This window comes from Artibeus jamaicensis, unplaced genomic scaffold, assembly GCF_021234435.1.
Source record: "Artibeus jamaicensis isolate MK-2021 breed Jamaican fruit bat unplaced genomic scaffold, CSHL_Jam_final contig_465, whole genome shotgun sequence".
Taxonomy (NCBI): Eukaryota; Metazoa; Chordata; class Mammalia; order Chiroptera; family Phyllostomidae; genus Artibeus; species Artibeus jamaicensis.
The window spans coordinates 40,810,808-40,831,549 of record NW_026521843.1 but is presented as its reverse complement, the minus strand read 5'-3'; the positions used below and the strand labels follow the sequence as shown (position 1 = coordinate 40,831,549).

General features: G+C 34.6%; 1 protein-coding gene across 3 annotated transcripts in view; it reads left to right on the top strand.

Annotated features, from left to right (window-relative positions):
- USP34 (ubiquitin specific peptidase 34) overlaps positions 1-20,742 on the top strand; it is a 246,758-nt gene that overhangs the window by 47,146 nt on the left and 178,870 nt on the right. For all 3 annotated transcript variants that reach the window (XM_053666842.1, XM_053666843.1, XM_053666841.1), the window contains exons 4-8: positions 3,090-3,140; positions 3,319-3,468; positions 12,299-12,366; positions 17,458-17,650; positions 18,728-18,789. In XM_053666842.1, the coding sequence (XP_053522817.1) occupies positions 3,090-3,140; positions 3,319-3,468; positions 12,299-12,366; positions 17,458-17,650; positions 18,728-18,789 (524 nt within the window). The remainder of the gene's footprint in view (positions 1-3,089; positions 3,141-3,318; positions 3,469-12,298; positions 12,367-17,457; positions 17,651-18,727; positions 18,790-20,742) is intronic.

Genomic DNA, 20,742 nt, shown 5'->3' with positions numbered 1-20,742 from the left:
GAGTAACATTTGCTTGATTAGACATAGAATTATTTTCTAGTTATTAATTTATTTCTGTTTGTTTATTCTTTTAAAGAAATAGGCAAATTCCTATTTATTTGTAGAAATAGAGTGGCATTATCTTATTCAGTAATGTGAAGTTTGGGGAAAAAACAAAAACTTTAAAACTTCTTGATAGGTTTCTTAAGGCCTTTTAGGGATTTCCTTTGTAAAATTAGAACTTTAAAGAAAAGTTCAATTGTTTTAGCTTTTAGCAAGACTTCTTAGTGTTGTTACCTATAGGTTTATGTTAACTCTATATACTGCTTAAATAATAATGCCTTAAGATTTTATCTTCATGTGTACAGAGCAGAAATATAAAATGGTAAAGTAGTTCTTCTGAGCAGCCAAAATAGATGTAACGAAGACTCTGAGTAACATTTTGCATTTTAAAATAGAATTCTGTTAAGGAGATTTTTTTTTGTGTCCATGTTAGACACTAGAGATCTTTTTTCTTTTTTTTCTTTTACAAATTCATTTATTAGGTCATCAAAACTTTTTATTTCAACAGTTTATATTTTTTTTTGTTTTTATTGCTGTTCAAGTATAGTTGTCTGCATATCCCCATACCTCTCCCCCCTACCCCAGGTATCCCCACCTCCCACACCTGATCCCATCCCCCTTAGTTTTGTCCATGTGTCTTTTATAGTTGTTCCTGAAAACCCTTCACCCTTTCCCCCCCATTATCTCCTCTCACCTCCCCTCTGGTTACTGTCAGTTTGTTCTTAATTTCAATTCTCTAGTTATATTTTGCTTGCTTGTTTGTTTTGTTGATTAGGTTCCACTTATAGGTGAGATAATACGATATTTGTTTTTCAAGTTAGCATAATTTGAATTATTTCACTTAGCATAGTGCTCTCCAGTTCCATCCATGCTGTCGCAAAGGATGGAACTGCTGTGTAGTATTCTATTGTGTAAATGTATCATAGTTTTTTGATCCATTCATTTACTGATGGACACCTAGGTTGCTTGCAGCACTTGGCTGTTGTAAATTGTGCTGCTGTGAACATTGGAGTGCATAGGTTCTTTTGGAGTGGTGTTTTGGGGTTCTTAGGATCTAATCCTAGTAGTGGAATTGCTGGGTCAAAAGGCAGTTCCATTTTTAGTTTTCCGAGGAAATTCTGTACTGTTTTCCACAGTGTCTGCACCAGTCTTTATTCCCACCAACAGTGCACTAGGGTTCCCGTTTCTCCACATCCTCTCTGGCACGTGTTGTTTGTTGATTTGTTTATTTGTTTATGATGGCCATTCTCTGACGGGTGTGAAGTAGTATCTCATTGTGGTTTTAATTTGCATCTCTCTGATGGCTGGTGATGCTGATCATCTTTTCATATGTCTCTGGGCCCTCTGTAAGACACTAGAAATCTTGACTCCTATCTAATATTCCCAGCATGGTTCACATAGTTCATGAATCTATGTTTAATAATACCAGAGGAGTTTTTATATTTGGAACCTTTTGAAGATGAATGTTTTGTTGGGAAATAATTAAAGCTTTAACTGTGGACCTGGTAGTAGAGGTTTGGGAAATAGAGTAAGGAGTACACTTACTTTGACAAATGTTTTGTTCTTTTAGGAGAGCTTTAAATTATTTTGAAATTTTCAGAGTTTGATATGATGCTCTCAGTTGTTTGAAACTATTTCAGCAGGGAAACTTAATATATAAAACAGGTAACAGGAACTAATACATGGGTTCCTTTGCAAGCTAAGTTTTTTCAGATCATAATATCTTGCTTTCTCTTTATAAAGGTAACATTTTCAGTGTGACCAAGAAATATAAAATATACAAAATGTAGACTTTAAAAAGCCTGAATATCTCCTCTTTCTCTATCCTGTCAAAAAAAACAACAACATTGTTATGAAATTAGCTCAAATATTTCTAGATAATAAAATAATTATAAAATTAAATCATAACTTTAAAAAATTTAATATAAGATAACTTATATGTCTTTCTATGTCTGTACATATGGGTCCACCTTTTTTTTTTTAGCACTTTTTTTAAGACTTTATTTATTTATCTTTAGAGAGGAAGGGAAGGAGAGAAGGAGAGAAATATCAAGGTATAGTTGCCTCTCGTGAGTCCCCTGCTGGGAACTGACTTGCAACCCAGGCATGTGCCCTGAGTGGGAACCAAACTGTGATCATGTGGTTCGCAGGCCCATGCTCAATCCACCAACCTGCACCAGCCAGGGCCACATATGGGTCCACCTTATTTTTAACAGCTCTTTAAAGATATAACTTTCCAGAAATATGACATACTTAAAATGTATAATTTAGTCATTTAGTGAATTTAAAGAGTTGTGCAACCATTACCACACTGCAATTTTAAAACGTTTTCATCATCCCCCCCAAAAAATCCCTCATGCCATTTTACTTTTATTTTTGAAGGATGCTTAAGACCTTGGATGGCTGTGCCACTGTTTATTTACCTATCCTGTCGATACTTCAGTTATTTCTTATTTTGAGGTGTTATTAATAATTTCAGTGAGCCTCATTATACATACATTTTCTAAAACTTTTTATTAGTTGTTTAGGATAAGAAACCAGAAAATCAATTGTTGGATCAGAGGGAATGTGCATTTTAAATGCTGATGGATATTGGCCAAATTGTCCTCCAGCAAGGTTATACCAGCTTCTACTCTCACCAACAATGGATGGATAAGTGTGCTTTTAGGTAGTTTAGATTTTATGTATGGAAAGCACATCATTTATGTTTGAGTATATCTCTAGAGAATTCCAGAGGACAGTTTCAAAATTATTTAACTGAGCTGGATATTTTTAGAAGAATTACCGCAATTCTTAAAGGAGAGGTTTTTGTTTAAGAAGGCAAAGTAATATGTAGCACATAATATAGAAAGATTTCTTTGGAGAAGAGTTAACATATACTTTTGAATTGAATCATATATTAGCTTCATTTAGGAATGCCACTGTTTATGATGAGAAGTGATTGCAAAATCTGTTTGAGTTTTTATAAAATTAGCCTTTAGAAAATTGTGTATTAAAAGTTGTCATTAAGTAGTTTGACTGAATTGTATTTACTTTTTTTTACTCAGGATATTTCAACCCAAGAAAGCAACATATTAGGAGCATTCTGTGATATGAATGTAAGTGTATGCTTTTTTCCATTCTCAGGTTTATGGAAAAATCTGTGGGGTTTTTTTTTTTTTTTTGCTCATGTGTATTTTTTTAATTTATGTCTCATCGGTATATTTATGGTATTGGTAATAAAATAAAAATTATTTCTCATTAAGTTTTGAAATTAATAAATTTTTTTCCCCTCAGGATGTAGAAGTACCATTGCATTTGCTTCGTTATGTATGTTTGTTTTGTGGGAAAAATGGCCTTTCTCTCATGAAGGATTGCTTTGAATATGGAACTCCTGAAACTTTGCCATTTCTTATAGCACATGCATTTATTACAGTTGTATCTAATGTAAGTATTATTTGGAATTGTTTTTAATCTTGGGAACAATCTTGGAACATAATAACCTGAATTCATGTCCAGAACAGGCAGGTTTTGAGTGATTTACATGTATAATAATTTTTTTCTGGATTATATTTTGAAAAAAATTGAGTATAGGAAACTTAAAGTCTTCATCATAATAGAATCGAATTTGTATAAATTAGTGAATTTAAGTTAAATAGATACATTTAGCCATTTACCTCTTGTTTAAAAAAAGAATAGGTAGCTAGCTATGCACAAAAGTTGATTTTAAGTTTTCTTGCCTGGGATTTTTTTACTAGGATATTTTTTCCCCCTTAAGAGTTTTTGATTACTTAAATAATGGTTAGCCTGGGGTACCATTACAGTGTACTTGACTTCCCTCTATGTTGCAGTTAAAGACCTAACATTCATTTCCCTTTGTAAAGATAATTCTTTTATATTTTGTGGATATCAGTTACTGTGAAGCACATAAGTATGGAAGCTCTTTTGTAATCAAGGTTTCTGTGGGCCTGTACTTTATATTTTGCAGTGTAGAGTTTTTTTTAAAGGGTTAGTGACATTTAAGGCATTTGGAGTTTGGGCATGAGTTCTATTTGTTTTATCTTTTTTGTTTTTGTTTTTATTTTTGTTTTGGGAGTCTTGACCACCCTGCCTTAAGTTTATATAAAAACCAGTGATACTTTAAATTCATTCATTCATTCATTCATTCATTCATTCATTCATTGAGAAGTACCTATGTGTGGTTGCCTCTTGCCCTCCCCCTACTGGGGAACTGGCCCACAACCCAAAATGTGTCTTGAGTGGGAATTGAAGCAGCAACCCTTTGATTCACAGGCTGCTGCTCCATGCCTGAGTGACACCAGCCAGGGCAACCAGTGGTTATTTTAAACAATTAAAATGGACATTTATTTGCATTCAAGAAAATTTAAGGCTTTTAAATTTCAGAATTTTCAGCCACATAAAAATTAATCAAGAATACAGTAGTTTCCTCTAATGGTCCATTGTAAATCGCAAAACCTGGTCATTTCTTTATGTCTCATTTGTTTTCTTGAGACATAGGTAGCATGCTTAGTAGCCATGCTATTTCAGCTTCAATAAGGCCAAAGATCTCTGATTTTACATCAGCTTTTGCACAGGGATGAAAATCCCTACATTTAAATAATGAAAACAAATAGATTTTAGGGCCATCGTTTCCTCGGGAAAAAATAAACTCCATGAATTATAAACAGACCACTTTTAGGGTAAGATAGCTAAGGACTAACTTTGCTGAGTACTTGTTTCTTCCACGATTAATTATAGTAAATCACACTTTGAGAACATGTTATATCGTTTCTTGGGAACCAAACCATTCTGTTCATTTTCTAGGGTGGTTTTCACACTCTTAATGAGAAAAGGTGACTTTATCAGGTAGTGAGTGATACCTCCTAGAACCTGAACCTACAATCCAGAGCATACAGTACAGGAAAATTCACTTTGCCCTGGGTCAGAATTACTAGCAAAGAAATAAAATTCTTAGTTTATCAAGTTATAGTTCAAATCTGATAGTGTCCTCAGTTTGTACATTTATTTTAATCTCAAAAACTTGTTTCAGTAGTTCTAAACTAACACTGTTTATCAGATTTCTCAATTTTGTACAGATATTACTTTACTATTATATGGATCTAAGTAATAATGGCTGCAGTCATAGGAGAAAAACTACAAAAAAATTTTATATACTCCTATGTACTTTTTGTTAGGCTTTAAGTTTTCAGCAAAAGCAGCTAACCAATATTGAGCATAGGTTAGAGAAGTAGAACGTAGAGTCCTCATAGGTCTCTCTCCACTGAGATCCTATGGGTGAGTTATGTTTGGTTTTAACTCAGTATCCTACTGCAGCTCTTTGCCTGAGTTAGTTATCTCAGACATACCTTTTATTAATTTCAAAGTGACAAAATCTAAGGACTTTTAGTAAATAATCCACTGGAGTCATGGGATTTATTTTACTAACATGCATGGAGAAGAGGTGCAAATGTGCCTTAATAAAGAAACCTCATGAATTTATGCTTTAGAAAACAAATATGACAGATTATTAAGTAAGTGATGTAATCAAAGATGCAGACTTGTAGAAGTTATAGCAAGAAATCAGTGGACACAGTAGCAGTTTCTGAACTCTGTGTCCTAAAATTATTTTTACAAAAACACTAATATGGAGTATTTAACATCAGAACTTAAGCTAGGATTATACATTTTCATGTAACTCCACACTAGACAAGGAGACTGGGTTGACAGTTCTGTGAAGTTTTCATTTCTCCATTTAATCAAAACTAGCTTTGTGATACAGAACACTGCCTATTTTTCTGCTATTGTAGGGGTGAAGAATATTTTTATCTCTTACTGTTTTTAAATGTGTACTTAGGAGGGCCACAAGATTCATCACCAAGAGGGCGAAAGAGCAAACTATAAAAGCTCAAAAAAGAAAAAGGACATATACTATATGATGAATAGTATACAGAATTTGGTTCCAACTCTTGTAATGTTAATGTATCTATAGTATTAAAGAATGTAGTTTTATAAAGAAGTAGTGCTAGGTTTGCATTGCATATCCTGTGTAATTTTGGTTACATTATTTTTATAAGCCTCACTTTTCTTATCTATCAGAAAGGAAATATTAAGGACTCAGTAAATGGTAGCTCTATTAAAATGTTTTCCTTCCAGTGCTAACATTTCTTCCTCACTTGTTTCTTTATTTAAATTTTTATTCTTTTGTGTTTGTGTTTATTCCCAACTAAAAGGTTATCATTGTCTGTATTTTCATTTTCATACTCTCTAAGGTATCTTGTATATAACTGAATGTTTTAACCTTTAAAAAAATTGAAATATAATTGTCATAAAGTACACAAAATGATAACATATGTTATGGTAATTTATCAAAGTGAGTACCCTGTTTAACCACTACTCATACCAAGAAACGAAACATTAATTCCCCAGAAGTCTTTCTATGATTCCTTCAAGTCCCTATCCCATCTTTTTTCTCTTAAAGGTAAAGACAATTTATATTTTTATGGTGATCACTTTCCTGCTTTTCTTGTTTTATCACCTAAGCTGACATTCCTGAATGCTATGATGTAGTTTTACCTGCTTTGTTAATAACCATGTAAGTGGAATTACATGCTATACATCCTTTCATATCTGGCTGCTTTTATTTAAGGTTGAGATTTATGTTGCATATAGTTCTAATCTGCTCATTTTTACTTTAATACTTTAAAAAATATACCAACATTGCCTTGACTGGCATGGCTCAGTGGATTGGGTGTTGTCCCATATTCCGAAGAGCTGTTGGTTCAAACCAGGCTGAGTCTTTGGTTCGGAGCGTTTGAGAGGTGGCTGAATGATGTTTCTCTCTCTTTCCCTCTGTCTAAAAATAAATAATAAAGTCTTTAATATATTTTTTTAGATTTTATTTATTTTTAGAGAGAGGGGAAGGGAAGGGAAGGAAAAAGAAAGGTAGAGAAACATCAATGAGTGGTTGCCTTTCATGCGCCTCTTGCTTGGAGACCTGGTCTGCATCTCAGGCATGTGTCCTGACTGGGAATTGAACCGCATCCCTTTGGTTTGCAGGCCCATGCTCAATCCACTGAGCTATACCAGCTAGGGCATAATAAAATCTTTATTTTTTATTTTTTAAAAATATATTTTACTAATTATGCCACTACAGTTATCCCATTTTCCCCCTTATTTTCCTCCATCCTGCACACCCTCTCCCCCCATTCTCCCCTTTAGTTCACATCCATGTGTCATAAGTTCTTTAGCTTCTATATTTCCCACACTATTCTTGTCCTCCCCCCTATTTTCTACCTACCATCTATGCTACTTATTCCCGGTACCTTCTCCCCCCTTCTCCTCCCATTTCCCTGTTGCTAACTCTCCATCTGATCTCTATTTCTATGGTTCTGCTTCTGTTCTAGCTGTCCTCTTAGTTTGCTTTTGTTTTAGGTGTGGTTGTTAATAACTGTGAGTTTGCTGTCCTTTCACTGTTCATCTTTTTTATCTTCTTTTTCTTAGATAAGTTCATTTAATATTTCATATAGTAAGGGCTTGGTGATGATGAACTCCTTGAATTTGATCTTATCTGAGAAGCACTTTATCTGCCCTTCCATTCTAAATTAAAGCTTTGCTGGATAGAGCAATCTTGGATGTAGGTCTTTGGGTTTCATGACTTGGAATACTTTCCAGCCCCTTCTTGCCTGTAAGGTCTCTTTTGAGAAATTAGCTGACAGTCTGATGGGAACTCCTTTGTAGGTAACTCTCCTTTTGTCTTGCTGCTTTTAAGATTCTCTCCTTATCTTTAATCTTGGCTAATGTAATGATGATGTGCCTTGGTGTGTTCCTTCTTGGGTCCAACTTCTTTGAGACTCTCTGAGCTTCCTGGAGTTCCTGGAAGTTTATTTCCTTTGCCAGATTGGGGAAGTTCTCCTTTATTATTTGTTCAGATAAGTTTTCCACTTGTTGCTCTTCCTCTTCTCCTTCTGGTACCCCTATAATTCAGATGTTGGAACATTTAAAGATGTCCTGGAAGTTGCTAAGCCTCTCCTAATTTTTTTTTTTTTTGAATTCTTGTTTCTTCATTCCTGTTTGGTCATTTTGTTCTTCCTTCTGGTCCACTCCCTTGATTTGAGTCCCAGTTTTCTTTCCATCACTATTGGTTTCCTGTGCATTTCCCTTCATTTCAATTAGTTTAGCCTTCATTTGTTCCTCTAATTTGTGAGTAAAATCAACCAGTTCTGTGAGCATCCTGATTATCGGTGTTTTGAACTGTGCATCTGATAGGTTGGCTATCTCTTTGTTGCTTAGAAGTATTGGCTCTGGGGCTTTGAGCTGTTCTTCTTGAGCCATAATGTTTTGGTCTGTTCTCGCCTGTTCTGTTTAAGGGGCGGAGCCTTAGGTGTTCACTAGGGTGGGGCAACCCAGTCACTGGGTTGGGCTGCTGGATGTGGGGGGGAGGGTCAGAGAGGGGCAATGGCGTTTGTTTCGTGCTCTCTGGGAACTCGGTCCCCTTTGCTGCTTCCCCCAAGCAAACCAGGCCTCCTGGTGCCAGCTCCTGGGTGTGTGGGCCTGTGCATTTTCCAGGACCCTGTGGGTCTCTCCAGCAAACTCTCTGTGAGCCTGGGAGCTTCTCCCGGCACCTTGACCCTGAAAGTTTTTCAATGGTGCTTTTAGGCTTTTTTCCTGGCGCTGGGGCCCTGGGTTGCGCGATCTGTCTCACTGTCTGTTTTTTCACCTGGTTTATCTGCCTGTGAATGTGTGACTGTGGTCAGCCTGCCACCTTGCGCCCTCACTGGGTCCACCCTTTGCCACCCCATGCCTGGGATCCGCCAACCGCTGCCTGTTCACCTGGGTCAGTTCAGCCAATCTTTCCTGCCTGACCGCTGACTCGGTCCCTCTTACCAGTCTGGCTGAATGGTTTGTTGTTGTCGGACTTCCATACAGTTCAATTTTCTGTTTGATTTTGGTTGCGTTTTTGTTACTAAAACTTTGTTGTCTTTAAACTTGGTTGTGTGAGGAGGCATAGTGTTTCCACGTACGCCTCCGTCTTGGCCGGAACTCCCGAGCATAATAAAATCTTTTAAAAAAGACATAACATTGATTGATTTTGCTGATGGTGAACATGTAGCCTATTACAATGAATGTGGTATCAGCATTCTTTGGTATGTCTTTTGGTACACATGTGGGTGCATTTTATTTGGATTAATAACTTAGAAATGGAGTCTTTTATCATATATTCTTATGCATTCATGCTAAAGTTTTCCTAAGTGATTGTATTATTATACACTTCCCCCAGGAATATCAAAGTTTCCATTTACTCCACATCCTTGCAAATACCTGCTATTTTAATTCTTAGACATTTCTGGTAGAAGTTATAGTAGTATCTCATTGTTTTGTTTTATATTTTTATGAATAATGAGATTGAGTACCATTTCAGAGGTATAGTAGCCACTTGGATATTTTTTTAGAAGTACCTGTTTTAAAAATCAAGTCGTCTATCTTTTTCTTACTGATAATACGGAGATTCTTTATATGTTTTGCATATAGGTCTTTTGTCTCGCATCTATGTATTGCTGGTATCTTCCATTCTGTAGTTTTTTATTCTCTTGTGTCTTTTTCAGAGCTATTATAAATCAAACTTAACAGTGTATAATTTATCAAAAAATCTTTTATGGTTAATGTGTTATTTATGGTTGCAAAAGTGTATTACTGAACGGTCATGAAAATATTTTTCTGCATTCTAGAAGTTTCATTGTTTTCTTTTAAAATATAATTATTTTTAAGAAAATATTTTATTTATTTATTTTTTAGAGAGAGGGGAGGGGAAGGAGAAAGAGTGGGAGAGAAACATCAATTTATGGTTGCCTCCCAGGTGTCCCCCACTGGGGACCTGGCCTGCAACCCAGGCATGTGCCCCGACTGGGGTGACCCCCTGCCTCACAGGCCTGTGCTCAATCCACTGAGCCACATCAGCCAGGGCAAAATGTAATTATTTTTATATATATTTTTTTCATATTTTAATCTGCAGTTCAGTTGGTGTTGTTTTTTGTGAATGGTGTGGGTGAGAAATCAAGATTCATTTTCATTTTGACATAGACAACCACTTTAGCAAAGACAGTGCTTTCCTTTTCTTTTTTTCCTACTGTATCATTTTTGTCTCGGATCTGGATTCCTTAGTGTATTCCATCAATCTCTTTTGCTTAATCTCAATCTCGTGTTATTTGTTTACCATCTTAATTTCTGGAGCTTTATAAGAAGGGTTGCTATCTTGTGAACCAAGTTCCACCTTCCTTTTGTGTAATGGACATATAACATTATATTAGTTTAGGTGTAAAATATAATGACTTGATATTTGTATATGTTGCAAATTGATCACTACTGTAAGTCCGGTTAATGTACGACACCATTCATAGTTGACAAGTATTTTTTTTTCTTGTGAGAACTTTTTTTTAATTAATTTATTTTTTTTAAGATTTTATTTATTTATCTTTAGAGGGGAAGGGAAGGAGAGAGGGAGAGAAACATCAATGTATGGTTGCCTTTCATGCATCCCCTGCTGAGAATTGGCCTGCAGGGAACTGGTCTGCAACCCAGGCATGTGCCCTGACTGGGAATCGAACCGCGATTGTCTGGTTCGCAGGCCTGTGCTCAATCCACTGAGCTACACCAGCCAGGGCTTCTTGTGAGAATTTTAAGAACTACTATATCCTCTTAACCACTTTCAAATACAAAATACAATATTTTTTTTTGCTCCTTATTTAAATACTTTTTAAACTTTATTGTTAATAAAGAGCTTCTGCTTAGAGTTTTTATCTGATGTTTTCTTTGTTTATTTTTATTTTTTGAGCATTTAAAAAAATTTAATTATTGTTCAAGTACAGTTTTCTGTCTTTTACTCCCATCCCAGCCCACCCCCCCAAAATACAATATTATTAACTGTAGTCACCATGCTGTATTATTGGTCATTATTAGTGTTTTGTCTATTCTTGGACCTTTGCATTTGGAATCAGAGTCTAAAGTTCCTGCACATAAACTTTCTTGGGTTGCATAGAATGTGTAGATCAATTTGAGGAGAACTGTCATTTTTGCAGTATTGAATCTTCTAATCTATAAATATGGTAAATATGTTTTTATTTACATGTTCTTTAATTTTTTCTCATAATTTTCTGTTTCTTTGTAGAGGTATTGTTATATGTCTTAGGTTACTCCTAGTTATATGCTACTTTTTAATGTTATAAAGGTAATATTTTTGAAAACATTTCTGGTACAGAAATATTTTTATGTATATGTAGAATATAGTTTTTGTGTGAATGTGTATACATTTACATGTATATTTATTTATTTGTATTAATTTTTTAATAGCAATATTGCTAAAATCTAAAACATCTGAAAATTATTTTTTATTTTCTACTTAATAATCATATTTCAAAGTAATCTTGATTTTAAACCTTCCTTTCTAGTCCTGTGCCTTTCATTTAGTTTCTTGCCTATTGTATTGTCTGGGCCCATGAGTTCAAGTTTAGTTGAAGGCATTCTTATTTTGTTCCTTGTCTTAGGAAGAAAAATTTTTACATTTCATCATTAGTATAGTATTCTCTATAGGACTTATGTAGATATCTTTGATTAGATTAGAGTGAAACCATACATTCTGTATTTGCAAATTTATTTTTAATTTGTATCCTTTGCCTTTGTCAAGGCTTAGTATCAACAATTTTTGTTCAGTAGTTTAGGGTTTTTATTGTTATATTTAAAGAACTACTTTTGAGAATAATACAATGTAAGTATGTTAGATTTAGAAGTGAGTTGGAATATTGTGCAGATCAGATTGGAGCACTTATAGTAAGAGCTTAATTCAGTAAATGGTTGTTGATACTATAATCAGTGTGTGACTCCCTAAAATATATTTATCTTGATATTGAAGTGACTAGAAATCTGTGGTAATTTGATATTTTTTAAAAAGAATGATGAAATGCTTTTTTAAAAACTGAGGTACTTATTAAAAACTAGTGCTGTAATATTTGGTTTGATACTATAATACTTGGATAGATTGTTCTTTTTTTTTTCAGCAAGAAGGTAATATTCTTTGGATTGATTTTGTGTGTGTGTATGTATGAAAAAAGTATGTAGGCTAAATTACTTGATATGTGTATAATCTTATTTATTAGTTTATCCTTTTAACAATAGATAAAATGTGTGTAGTTTTAGAGGCAGCAAAATACTAAATGCTCTTGTTTTTAATTAAAGTGACAGACATGTATTCACGTGTTTATTATACATTAATACTTTTTTTTAATAGATTAGAATATGGCTACATATTCCTGCTGTCATGCAGCACATCATCCCTTTTAGGACCTATGTTATCAGGTATGTTTATGAAGTCTTTTCTGCCTGACTATTAATATAATACATTTAAACAATTTATGACAAAGTACAGCATTACATTGTTTTAAAGTCCCTTATACTCACTCTTTCTAGGGAAAATTATAGTATATAATTTAGTATTAGTTTATAGTATTTTTCTTTTTAATATTCACCTGAGGATAGGTTTATTGATTAGATAGAGAAGAAGGGGGAGAGAGAGAGTCAGAAACATTGATAATGAGAGAGAAACATTGATCAGTTGCTTCCTGGATATGCCCAGACCAGGGATGGAACCCACAACCTAGGTATGTGCCCTGACTGGGGATCAGACCCCAATCTTTTTGGTTATGGGACATGGCTCTAACCAGCTGAGCCCCCCAGGCCAGGGTAGTGTTTTTTGTGCATAAGTAGTTTATATTTAATGTTTGCTTTTAAGCAGTTTATGTTGAACTTTTAAAAACATGAGTATATAAAAAGAATTAAAGAGATTAACACTGGTTACATGGTATTCCACTATATTCAGTCAACAGATATATAGTATTATGTTCAAACCACTGGAGATATAGCAGAGAAGAAATATTTCTCCTTTGTGCAGTCTGTATACAAAATAAGTGATACAGTTCATCAGACAGTGGTTAATATTACAGAAAAAGAGCAGCAAAGGTGGATTGAGTTCTAGAGGGTGGGTCACAATTTTAAATATGGAAATAGAGAATGTCTTATTGAAGAGGAAATAACAGCTGAGTTTCTTAAGTCTTAGCCTAGCAAGGAAAACTATGAAGAGGATACAGAAGAATTATATTGATTAGTCTTAGAGTATGAGCTGTTAAAAGTTCTAGGATTGTATTTCTTGGTAATGTTTATAAATTTTTTATATTTTTTCTTATTTGCTCACAAATATCTGAGTGCCTACTAATTTCTTACTGTTGTTTGAGTTGTTGGAGAAAGTGTCAGGAAAAGAAACAGATAGTGATAACTGTTAGGCAAGTAAGTAAGAGATAGATGTGATAGAGAGGGAATATGCAGCCTTTCCTAAATGTGACATCTGAAGAACATGAATTAGCTAATCAGATATTAATTAGAAGGGCATATTCCAGGTACAGGGAACATAGGGGCTTAAGCTTTGAAGTTGGAAAGAATATGACATATTTAAGACTAGAATCTGACTAATGTAGAACATAGTATGTAAGGGGGTATAATTATAATACGAGGTTGGATAAGTAGGGGCAGATTATTCAGGACATTTGAGCCATTGTAAGGAATTTGTATTTAAAATTTTTTTTGTATTTAATTTTAACAATGGAAAACTATTGATGGGTTTTAAGCAGGGGAGTCTAGCTTTTAACAGATCACTTTCAACAGGAGAAGAATGTTCTCCCCTCTAATTCAACATAGTACTGGAAGTCCTAGCCAGAACAGTCAGGCAAGAGAAATAAAAGGCATCCAAACTGGGAATGAGGAAGTAAAAGTGGTACCTTTTCCAGATGACATGATTCTTTTTATAGAAAACCCTAAATATCCACCAGAAAAACTATTAGAAATAATAAACACAATACAGTTGCAGGATACAAAATCAATGTACAAAAGTCCACTGCATTCCTATTACTAAACAGTGAAATTTCAGAAGAAGAAATGCAATAAAACAGTTTCTTTTACAATTATAACAAAAAGGATAAAATACCTAGGAATAAACTTAACAAAGTGAAAGAAAGACCTGTGTACTGAAAACTACAAAGCATTATTAAAAGAGATTGAAAAAGACACAATGAAATGGAAAAATATTTAGTATTCATGGGTTGGAGAAATGAATAGAATTAAAATGGCCATATTACCCAAAGTGGTATACAGATTTAATGCAATCTCTTTCAAAATTGCAATGATATTTTTCTAAAGAAATGGAACAAAAATATCATCAGATTTGTATGGAAACATAAAAGACCCCAGTAGCCATAGCAATCCTGAGGAAAAACAATGAGACCAGAGGTACCACACTACTGACTTCAGGTCATACTAAAGAGCCACAATAATCAAAACAGCACATGGTATCGAAAGAAAAATACATAGACCAATGGGACAGACTTGAGAGCCCAGAAATAAAGCCACATGTATATGGGCAAATAACTTGACAGAGGAGCCAAAAACATACAGTGGAGAAAAGAAAGCCTCTTCAGTAAATGGTACTGGGGAAATTGGAAAGCCACATTCAGAAGAATGAAACTAGACTACATCTTTGTCCCCGTGCATGAAAATTAATTCAGAAAATTAATTCAGAATGGAAAATTAATTCACGAAAAGACCCTACAAGATTGGAAAGAATATGCTGCATAGAAGAAAACAAAGGTAGGTACTAAATGTACTAACGGTCTCTCTAAATGGGCTTATTGAGAAGAATATTTTTAAAAAACCCTCACCCGAGGACATTTTCTCATTGCTTTTAGAGAGAAAGGGAGAGAGAAAGATAAACATGATGTGAGCAAGAAACATTGATTGTCTTCTCATAAGCACTTTGGGGATTGAACTTGGCAACCAGGGTATGCGTCCTGACTGGGAATTGAACCCCTGACCTTGCAGTGTGTGGAATGATACTCCAACTAACTGAGCCACACTGGCTAGCACAAGAGAAGATTTTATAAATTTGACCCCAAAGGCAAGGGAAGTAAAGGCAAAAATACATGAATGGTACTGTACCAAACTAAAAAGCTCTGCACAGATATACCAAAAAAACAAAAAGGCAACCAACCAAATGGAAGAAGATACTTACAAACAACAGCTCCAACAGTTGGTTAATTTCCAAAAATATAAAGAACTCATACAACTCAACACCAAACAAGTGGTACTATTTAAAATGGGTGGAGAACCTGAATGGATACTTCTAGGAAGACATACAGGTGGCTAGCAGATACATGGAAAGAGGCTTAACTTCACTGGCTGTTAGGGAAATGCAAAACTACAAGATACTCCCTCATACCAGTTAGAATAGCTGTTATCAACAAGACGCGTAATAATTAAATGTTGCAGGGGTTGTGGAGAAAAAGGAACCCTCATTCACTGCTGGTAGGATTGTAAACTGGTACAGCCACTATGGAAAACAGTATGAAGGTTCATAAAAAATTAAGAATAGAGTTCCCACATAACTCACTAATCCCCTTCTGGTTATCTACCTGAAAAGTTTGAAAACATTTATTCACAAAGATATATGCATCCCTACAGAAGTGTCCTTTGACAGATGAGGAAAGAGGATGTGGTACATATATACAGTGGAATATTATTCAACCATAAGAAAAAATGAAACATTGCCATTTACAACAACATTGTTGGACCTTGAGAGTATTATGCTAAGCAAAATAAGTAAAAAAGCTAAGAACCATATTATTTTACTCATCTGTGGGATATAAAACTGAAACGAACCAACACAGACAACAGGATGATGATTCCCAGAGGCGGGGGGTAGTTAAGGGTAAAGGGAGCCAAATACATGGTAATGGAAGATGATCGGACTTTGGGTGGTGGGTACAGTGCAACATATAGATAATGTGTCATAGAAATGTATATTTGAAGCCTGTATAATCTCATTAACCAACATCACCCCAATACATTTAGTTAAAAATAATTAAAAATATAAAAGAACACGTTGTTGGCCTTTAATTGGATCAGAAATTATAGGGAGGTTAGAATAGAAAATAGGAGACCAATTGAAAGATTAATGCAGTAGTTCTGGAAAGAAATGATGGTTACTTGTACAAGGATTGATTTTGGTGATTTTGAAAATTGAAGGGGTATAAATGAAAACAAAATTGACAAGATTGGTGATTGTGAAGTTTAAGTAGTATCATGGATGACACTTAACCCTCAATTTCTCTTGGGTGATATGGATATCACTAACTGAGATGTGAAAGACTAGGAGGACTACCTTTTGACATGGCTTTGGATAATTTAAGAGGGACTGGCAAATCGGGAATATAAGCCTATAATTCAGAAAAACATCATTCATTTAGGAGTTGTCACCATAAAGGCAGCATTTAAAAACCATGGGAGTGAATGGGGTTATCTAGAGAGAGAATGTAGAAAGAAAATAGAAGTGATTCTAGGATGGAGCCCTGTGTTAGTTTGCTTTTGCTGTGTAAGAAAGTTCCCAAGACTTAAGCGGTTTGAAATAATAGCCATTTATTATCTCTTACAGTTATCTGGTTGGCTAATTTTTCTGATCTGGGCTAACTTGACTGGAAACTGGATGCTTTAGGGTAGCCTTACTTACATGTCCTGTAGTTGTCTGGGTGATTGGTCATGGTGGGAGAGGGAGTTTCATATATGTCTTACAGTTGGTTAGTTGTTGTTGGGGCGTCGACCATGTCTCTTTTATCCAGCAGGCTAATCTGAGTCACTGTTCTTTGTGGTGGAAGAGTTTCCACTGTGAGAGAGGGCAAGCTCAAGAGCTTTCCAGGTTCCTGCTTATGTCACATCTCTTACACCCTTTTGAGCAAAGAAAGTTTCATAGCAAGGCTCAAATTCAAGGGAGTAGAGAAAGAGATTACATCTCTTGATGGGAAGAGTGGCAAAGTCATGTTGTAAAGACTTCTATATAAAGTGCTGGGAGGAACATGGGACCTTTTTGCAATCCATTACAAGTCCATAGGATCCCTAATGTTGAAAGGTTAGATCGAGAAGAGAAGCCAATCAAATAGAATAGGCAAGGCTTGAAAGGAAAACCGGTGGCTTGTGATTTTTGGAAGACAAAAAAAAAATTATATTTAAAATGCACACATTTAAAAGAATTTTGGCTGTGTGGGGAAGTAGATAACATTGTTTATATGATGTCAGCTAACATTACTAAAACAGAAGCTACATACATGACAGGTATTAGAGAAGAGTAAAGCTTTACTGGAATTGCGTAATACTATGCTGAATGACCTGACTCATTAAATGTCTAATTTAAGTTGGCCTCTCAGTAAAGGACACACTACCATGGGTCATAGAATCTTTGAACCATCACTGTGAAATAGTTGAATTTGGGAATGTTAATCCCAGGATGCTAGGTTCTACTGTACTAGCCATTTTAAAATTATGGACCAAAGGAATGTTTCTGAAACATTTCAGGTATTTATGCAAGCTCTCCGATCAGGAGTTAAGGCAGAGTGCGGCTCGCAACATGGCTGACTTAATGTGGAGCACAGTGAAAGAACCGTTGGACACAACATTATGCTTTGATAAAGAAAGCCTAGATCTTGCATTTAAGTATTTTATGTCACCTACTTTGACTATGAGGTTGGCTGGACTAAGTCAGATAACGGTGAGTTATATTTGCTTTATTTTTGGTCATTTTTATTTACATTTCAGACTATCATCATCATTATAATAATACGTACTGTTGATGGACCACTTACCTTATGCCAGGCACTGTGCTAAGTATTTTACATGCATTACTTTGTATGGTGCTTACAAGTTTCTTTATTTTCCCCATTTTAAATATGAGGAGACTGAGGCTTAGATTTAGAAGGATTTATATGTTAGGTTTTTTTTAATTTCAGGGTCCAGTTCCTTCACTACTTTTTTTTTTTTACCTCTTCAGTTTTTTATGTTTAGAAACCAGTGTTTTCAGAGAGAAAAAGAATTAGAGATTATAAGTAGTTACTTAATTCATTATCCAGAGGAAAACCACAAATTAATGGGTCATAGACCAAATTTGACTTAAAAAATGTTTTGGGGGGTATACAGTACCAAAACACTTCAAATGGATAGAAATCTGTATTATTGACCTCTCTTCTGAGGTGGGGTAGGGTGGGGAGGAAGATCTGATATCCTTGAGTCTGTATTGCATAACAACAATTTGTTAGTGCTAAGTAGTTAGCAACATTCTTTAGAATGGATATGCTTTCTCTGGTTTACCAAGTTCTCCATTAGCTTTACTTGTTTCTATTTTCTGCCTGTTTTTTGTAGTGTAGTTATTCTGAAGTAGCTGGATTTTACCCATGTATTGAAATTTGTAAACATAAAACATACTTGTTGACATTTTCCCAAGTTAATTCTTAAGTGTGTGTATTTAGGGGGCCTTTCCAAAATTTTATGTTTATAATGACATAATGCCTTGCATTAGATTTTTGTGTTTTCCCTGATTCACCTTTTTTCTGTAGGGTGCGTAGTGGGATAAAGCATAAGTAATACTTATGGAATGCACTTATTTAATGTTTTAATATGATAAAGGAAATAGCCAGACTAATTGGGAGGTGTATGTATCTGATTATATATTTAAATGTTATGATTTTGCTCTGGTTATTGATTATGATCTATAGATATCAAACCATGTTTCTTGATAATTGCTAACCTATGTAAGAATAATTTTGGAAAACTTTAATTTTTTAAATTATAGAATCAACTTCACACCTTCAATGATGTGTGCAATAATGAATCATTGGTATCAGACACTGAAACGTAAGTAGGAGCATTAATACGTGTCATACCATATTAATATGTGGCTGTTTACATCGTAAATGTAATTGTGACTTGATTAGATTTGAAGTGTTTACTAGAAATTCTTGCCTTTTGGCTTCATTTGCGCAATCTTAATAAACTTTCAAAATAATATATTGAAACATTTCTTTGCTTTTTAAGAGAACGTAACAACACAGTGCTATTTGCACAAAATGCAAAAGTATAATATAGGGGAATTTAGTAGTAAAGAATGTGGTACTGATAGTTTTCAGAAAGCACACTTAATGCAGGGGGAAAAAAAGTACTTCAGTACATTTCTGGAGGAAAACCAAGTTAATGTTCATTTGTAAAAAGAAGTTTTTATAGCATGGGGCTTTTGAAGTTTTTTGGAAACATGTATTCCAGTATTTATTTTATTAAGTTGTCTTTTCATTATAGAAATCAGTTTTTAAATCTTAATTGGGTAATACATAATAACTTCTGCTTGAACAGTTATAAAGTTAAGGTGTTAGAAAATTCATAATTATATGAATGTGTCATATTTCTTGCTTTACATTAATTCTTACTTTTATACATTAATCTTAGTTCTGCTGTATGGAGCTAATCTCATTTGAACCCAGCCCTTCATGAATTTGAGAAACTAGAGACTATGTCTCTACTCTTTTTCCTTCAGGGTAGTAGTGTTCTTATTTCTCCAGTTGTTCTTCATATCTTACCGTTTTTACATGTATTATTAGATCAGTTGTTTACTTCTGGCAACATTCCTTTGTCATTGGTCCCCTCAAAATGTGTTGTCCATAACTGGTTGTAGATTTATAAATTCTGGGTTATACTAGGAGTGCTATTTAGACTGTGTGTGTGTGTGTGTGTGTGTGTGTGTGTGTGTGTGTGTGTGTGTGTGTGTGTGTAAAACTACAGCTCTGAGTTCCCTCCCCCCCCCGCCCTACCACACACACACCTCTACCCCCACAACACTATACAATAGAATTTAAAAATTGCCAATGCCATAATCCCCCCTACCGCTGCAAAAAGAAAAAAAATCCAGGAATCATCAGTGCAGTAATCCCACATGTCTAGGCTAGGTCTTTATTTTGCTGAAATGGGGTTGAGAGAGTAAGAAGGAATTCCATTTTAAAAGTATAAGGAATATATAGCCTACTGATGTGTTTAGGAAAAGAGGGACAAGAATTAAAAGTTTTGAGGAATAGTGAGTAGAAACAGTTGAAGTTGGATAGAGAAGGGCGTGTACAGTATGAGAAAATTGGAGCAAATACAAAACCTGTGGTAAGTATTGTTGGAGTCTGTAAATTGGGTCTCTCTTTTTAAGCACTTTTATTGAGATATAGCTACTGAATATATTGTAAATTTATTTGTTTTTACAAGGAATTTTAGTAAATATAGAGTTGTGGATTTGCTGATTATGATAGTGGTCATTTTCATTTGGATTCTTTGAATTAGTATACTGTTTTTCTCGCAGTTCATTCATGTTGTGGTTTAAATCGGTGCTTCATTTCCTTTTTATTGCTGAAGAGTATATTATGTAGATAGGCACATTTTGTTTATATCCATTTACCACTTGATGGATATTTCAGTTTCCACTTTTTGCTAGTATGAATAATGCTGCTTTAAACATTTGTGTGCAATTATTTATTTGGATGTATGTTTTTATTTCAGTTGATACCTAGGAGTACAGTTGTTCCTTTATATGGTCATTTTCCATTTAACTTTTAAAGGAACTGTCAGACTGTTTTTCAGTGTACCTCCGTTATTTTACATTCTCACTAGCAATGTATGAGGGTTTTGGTTTCTCTTCATTTTTGCCAGCATTTGTTATTATCAGTATTTTTTCTTTTTAAAAAATTTTATTTATTTTTAGAGGGGAAAGGAAGGAGATAGGGAGAGAAATATCAATGTATGGTTGCCTCTCATGTGTTCCTTGCTGGGAACTGGCCT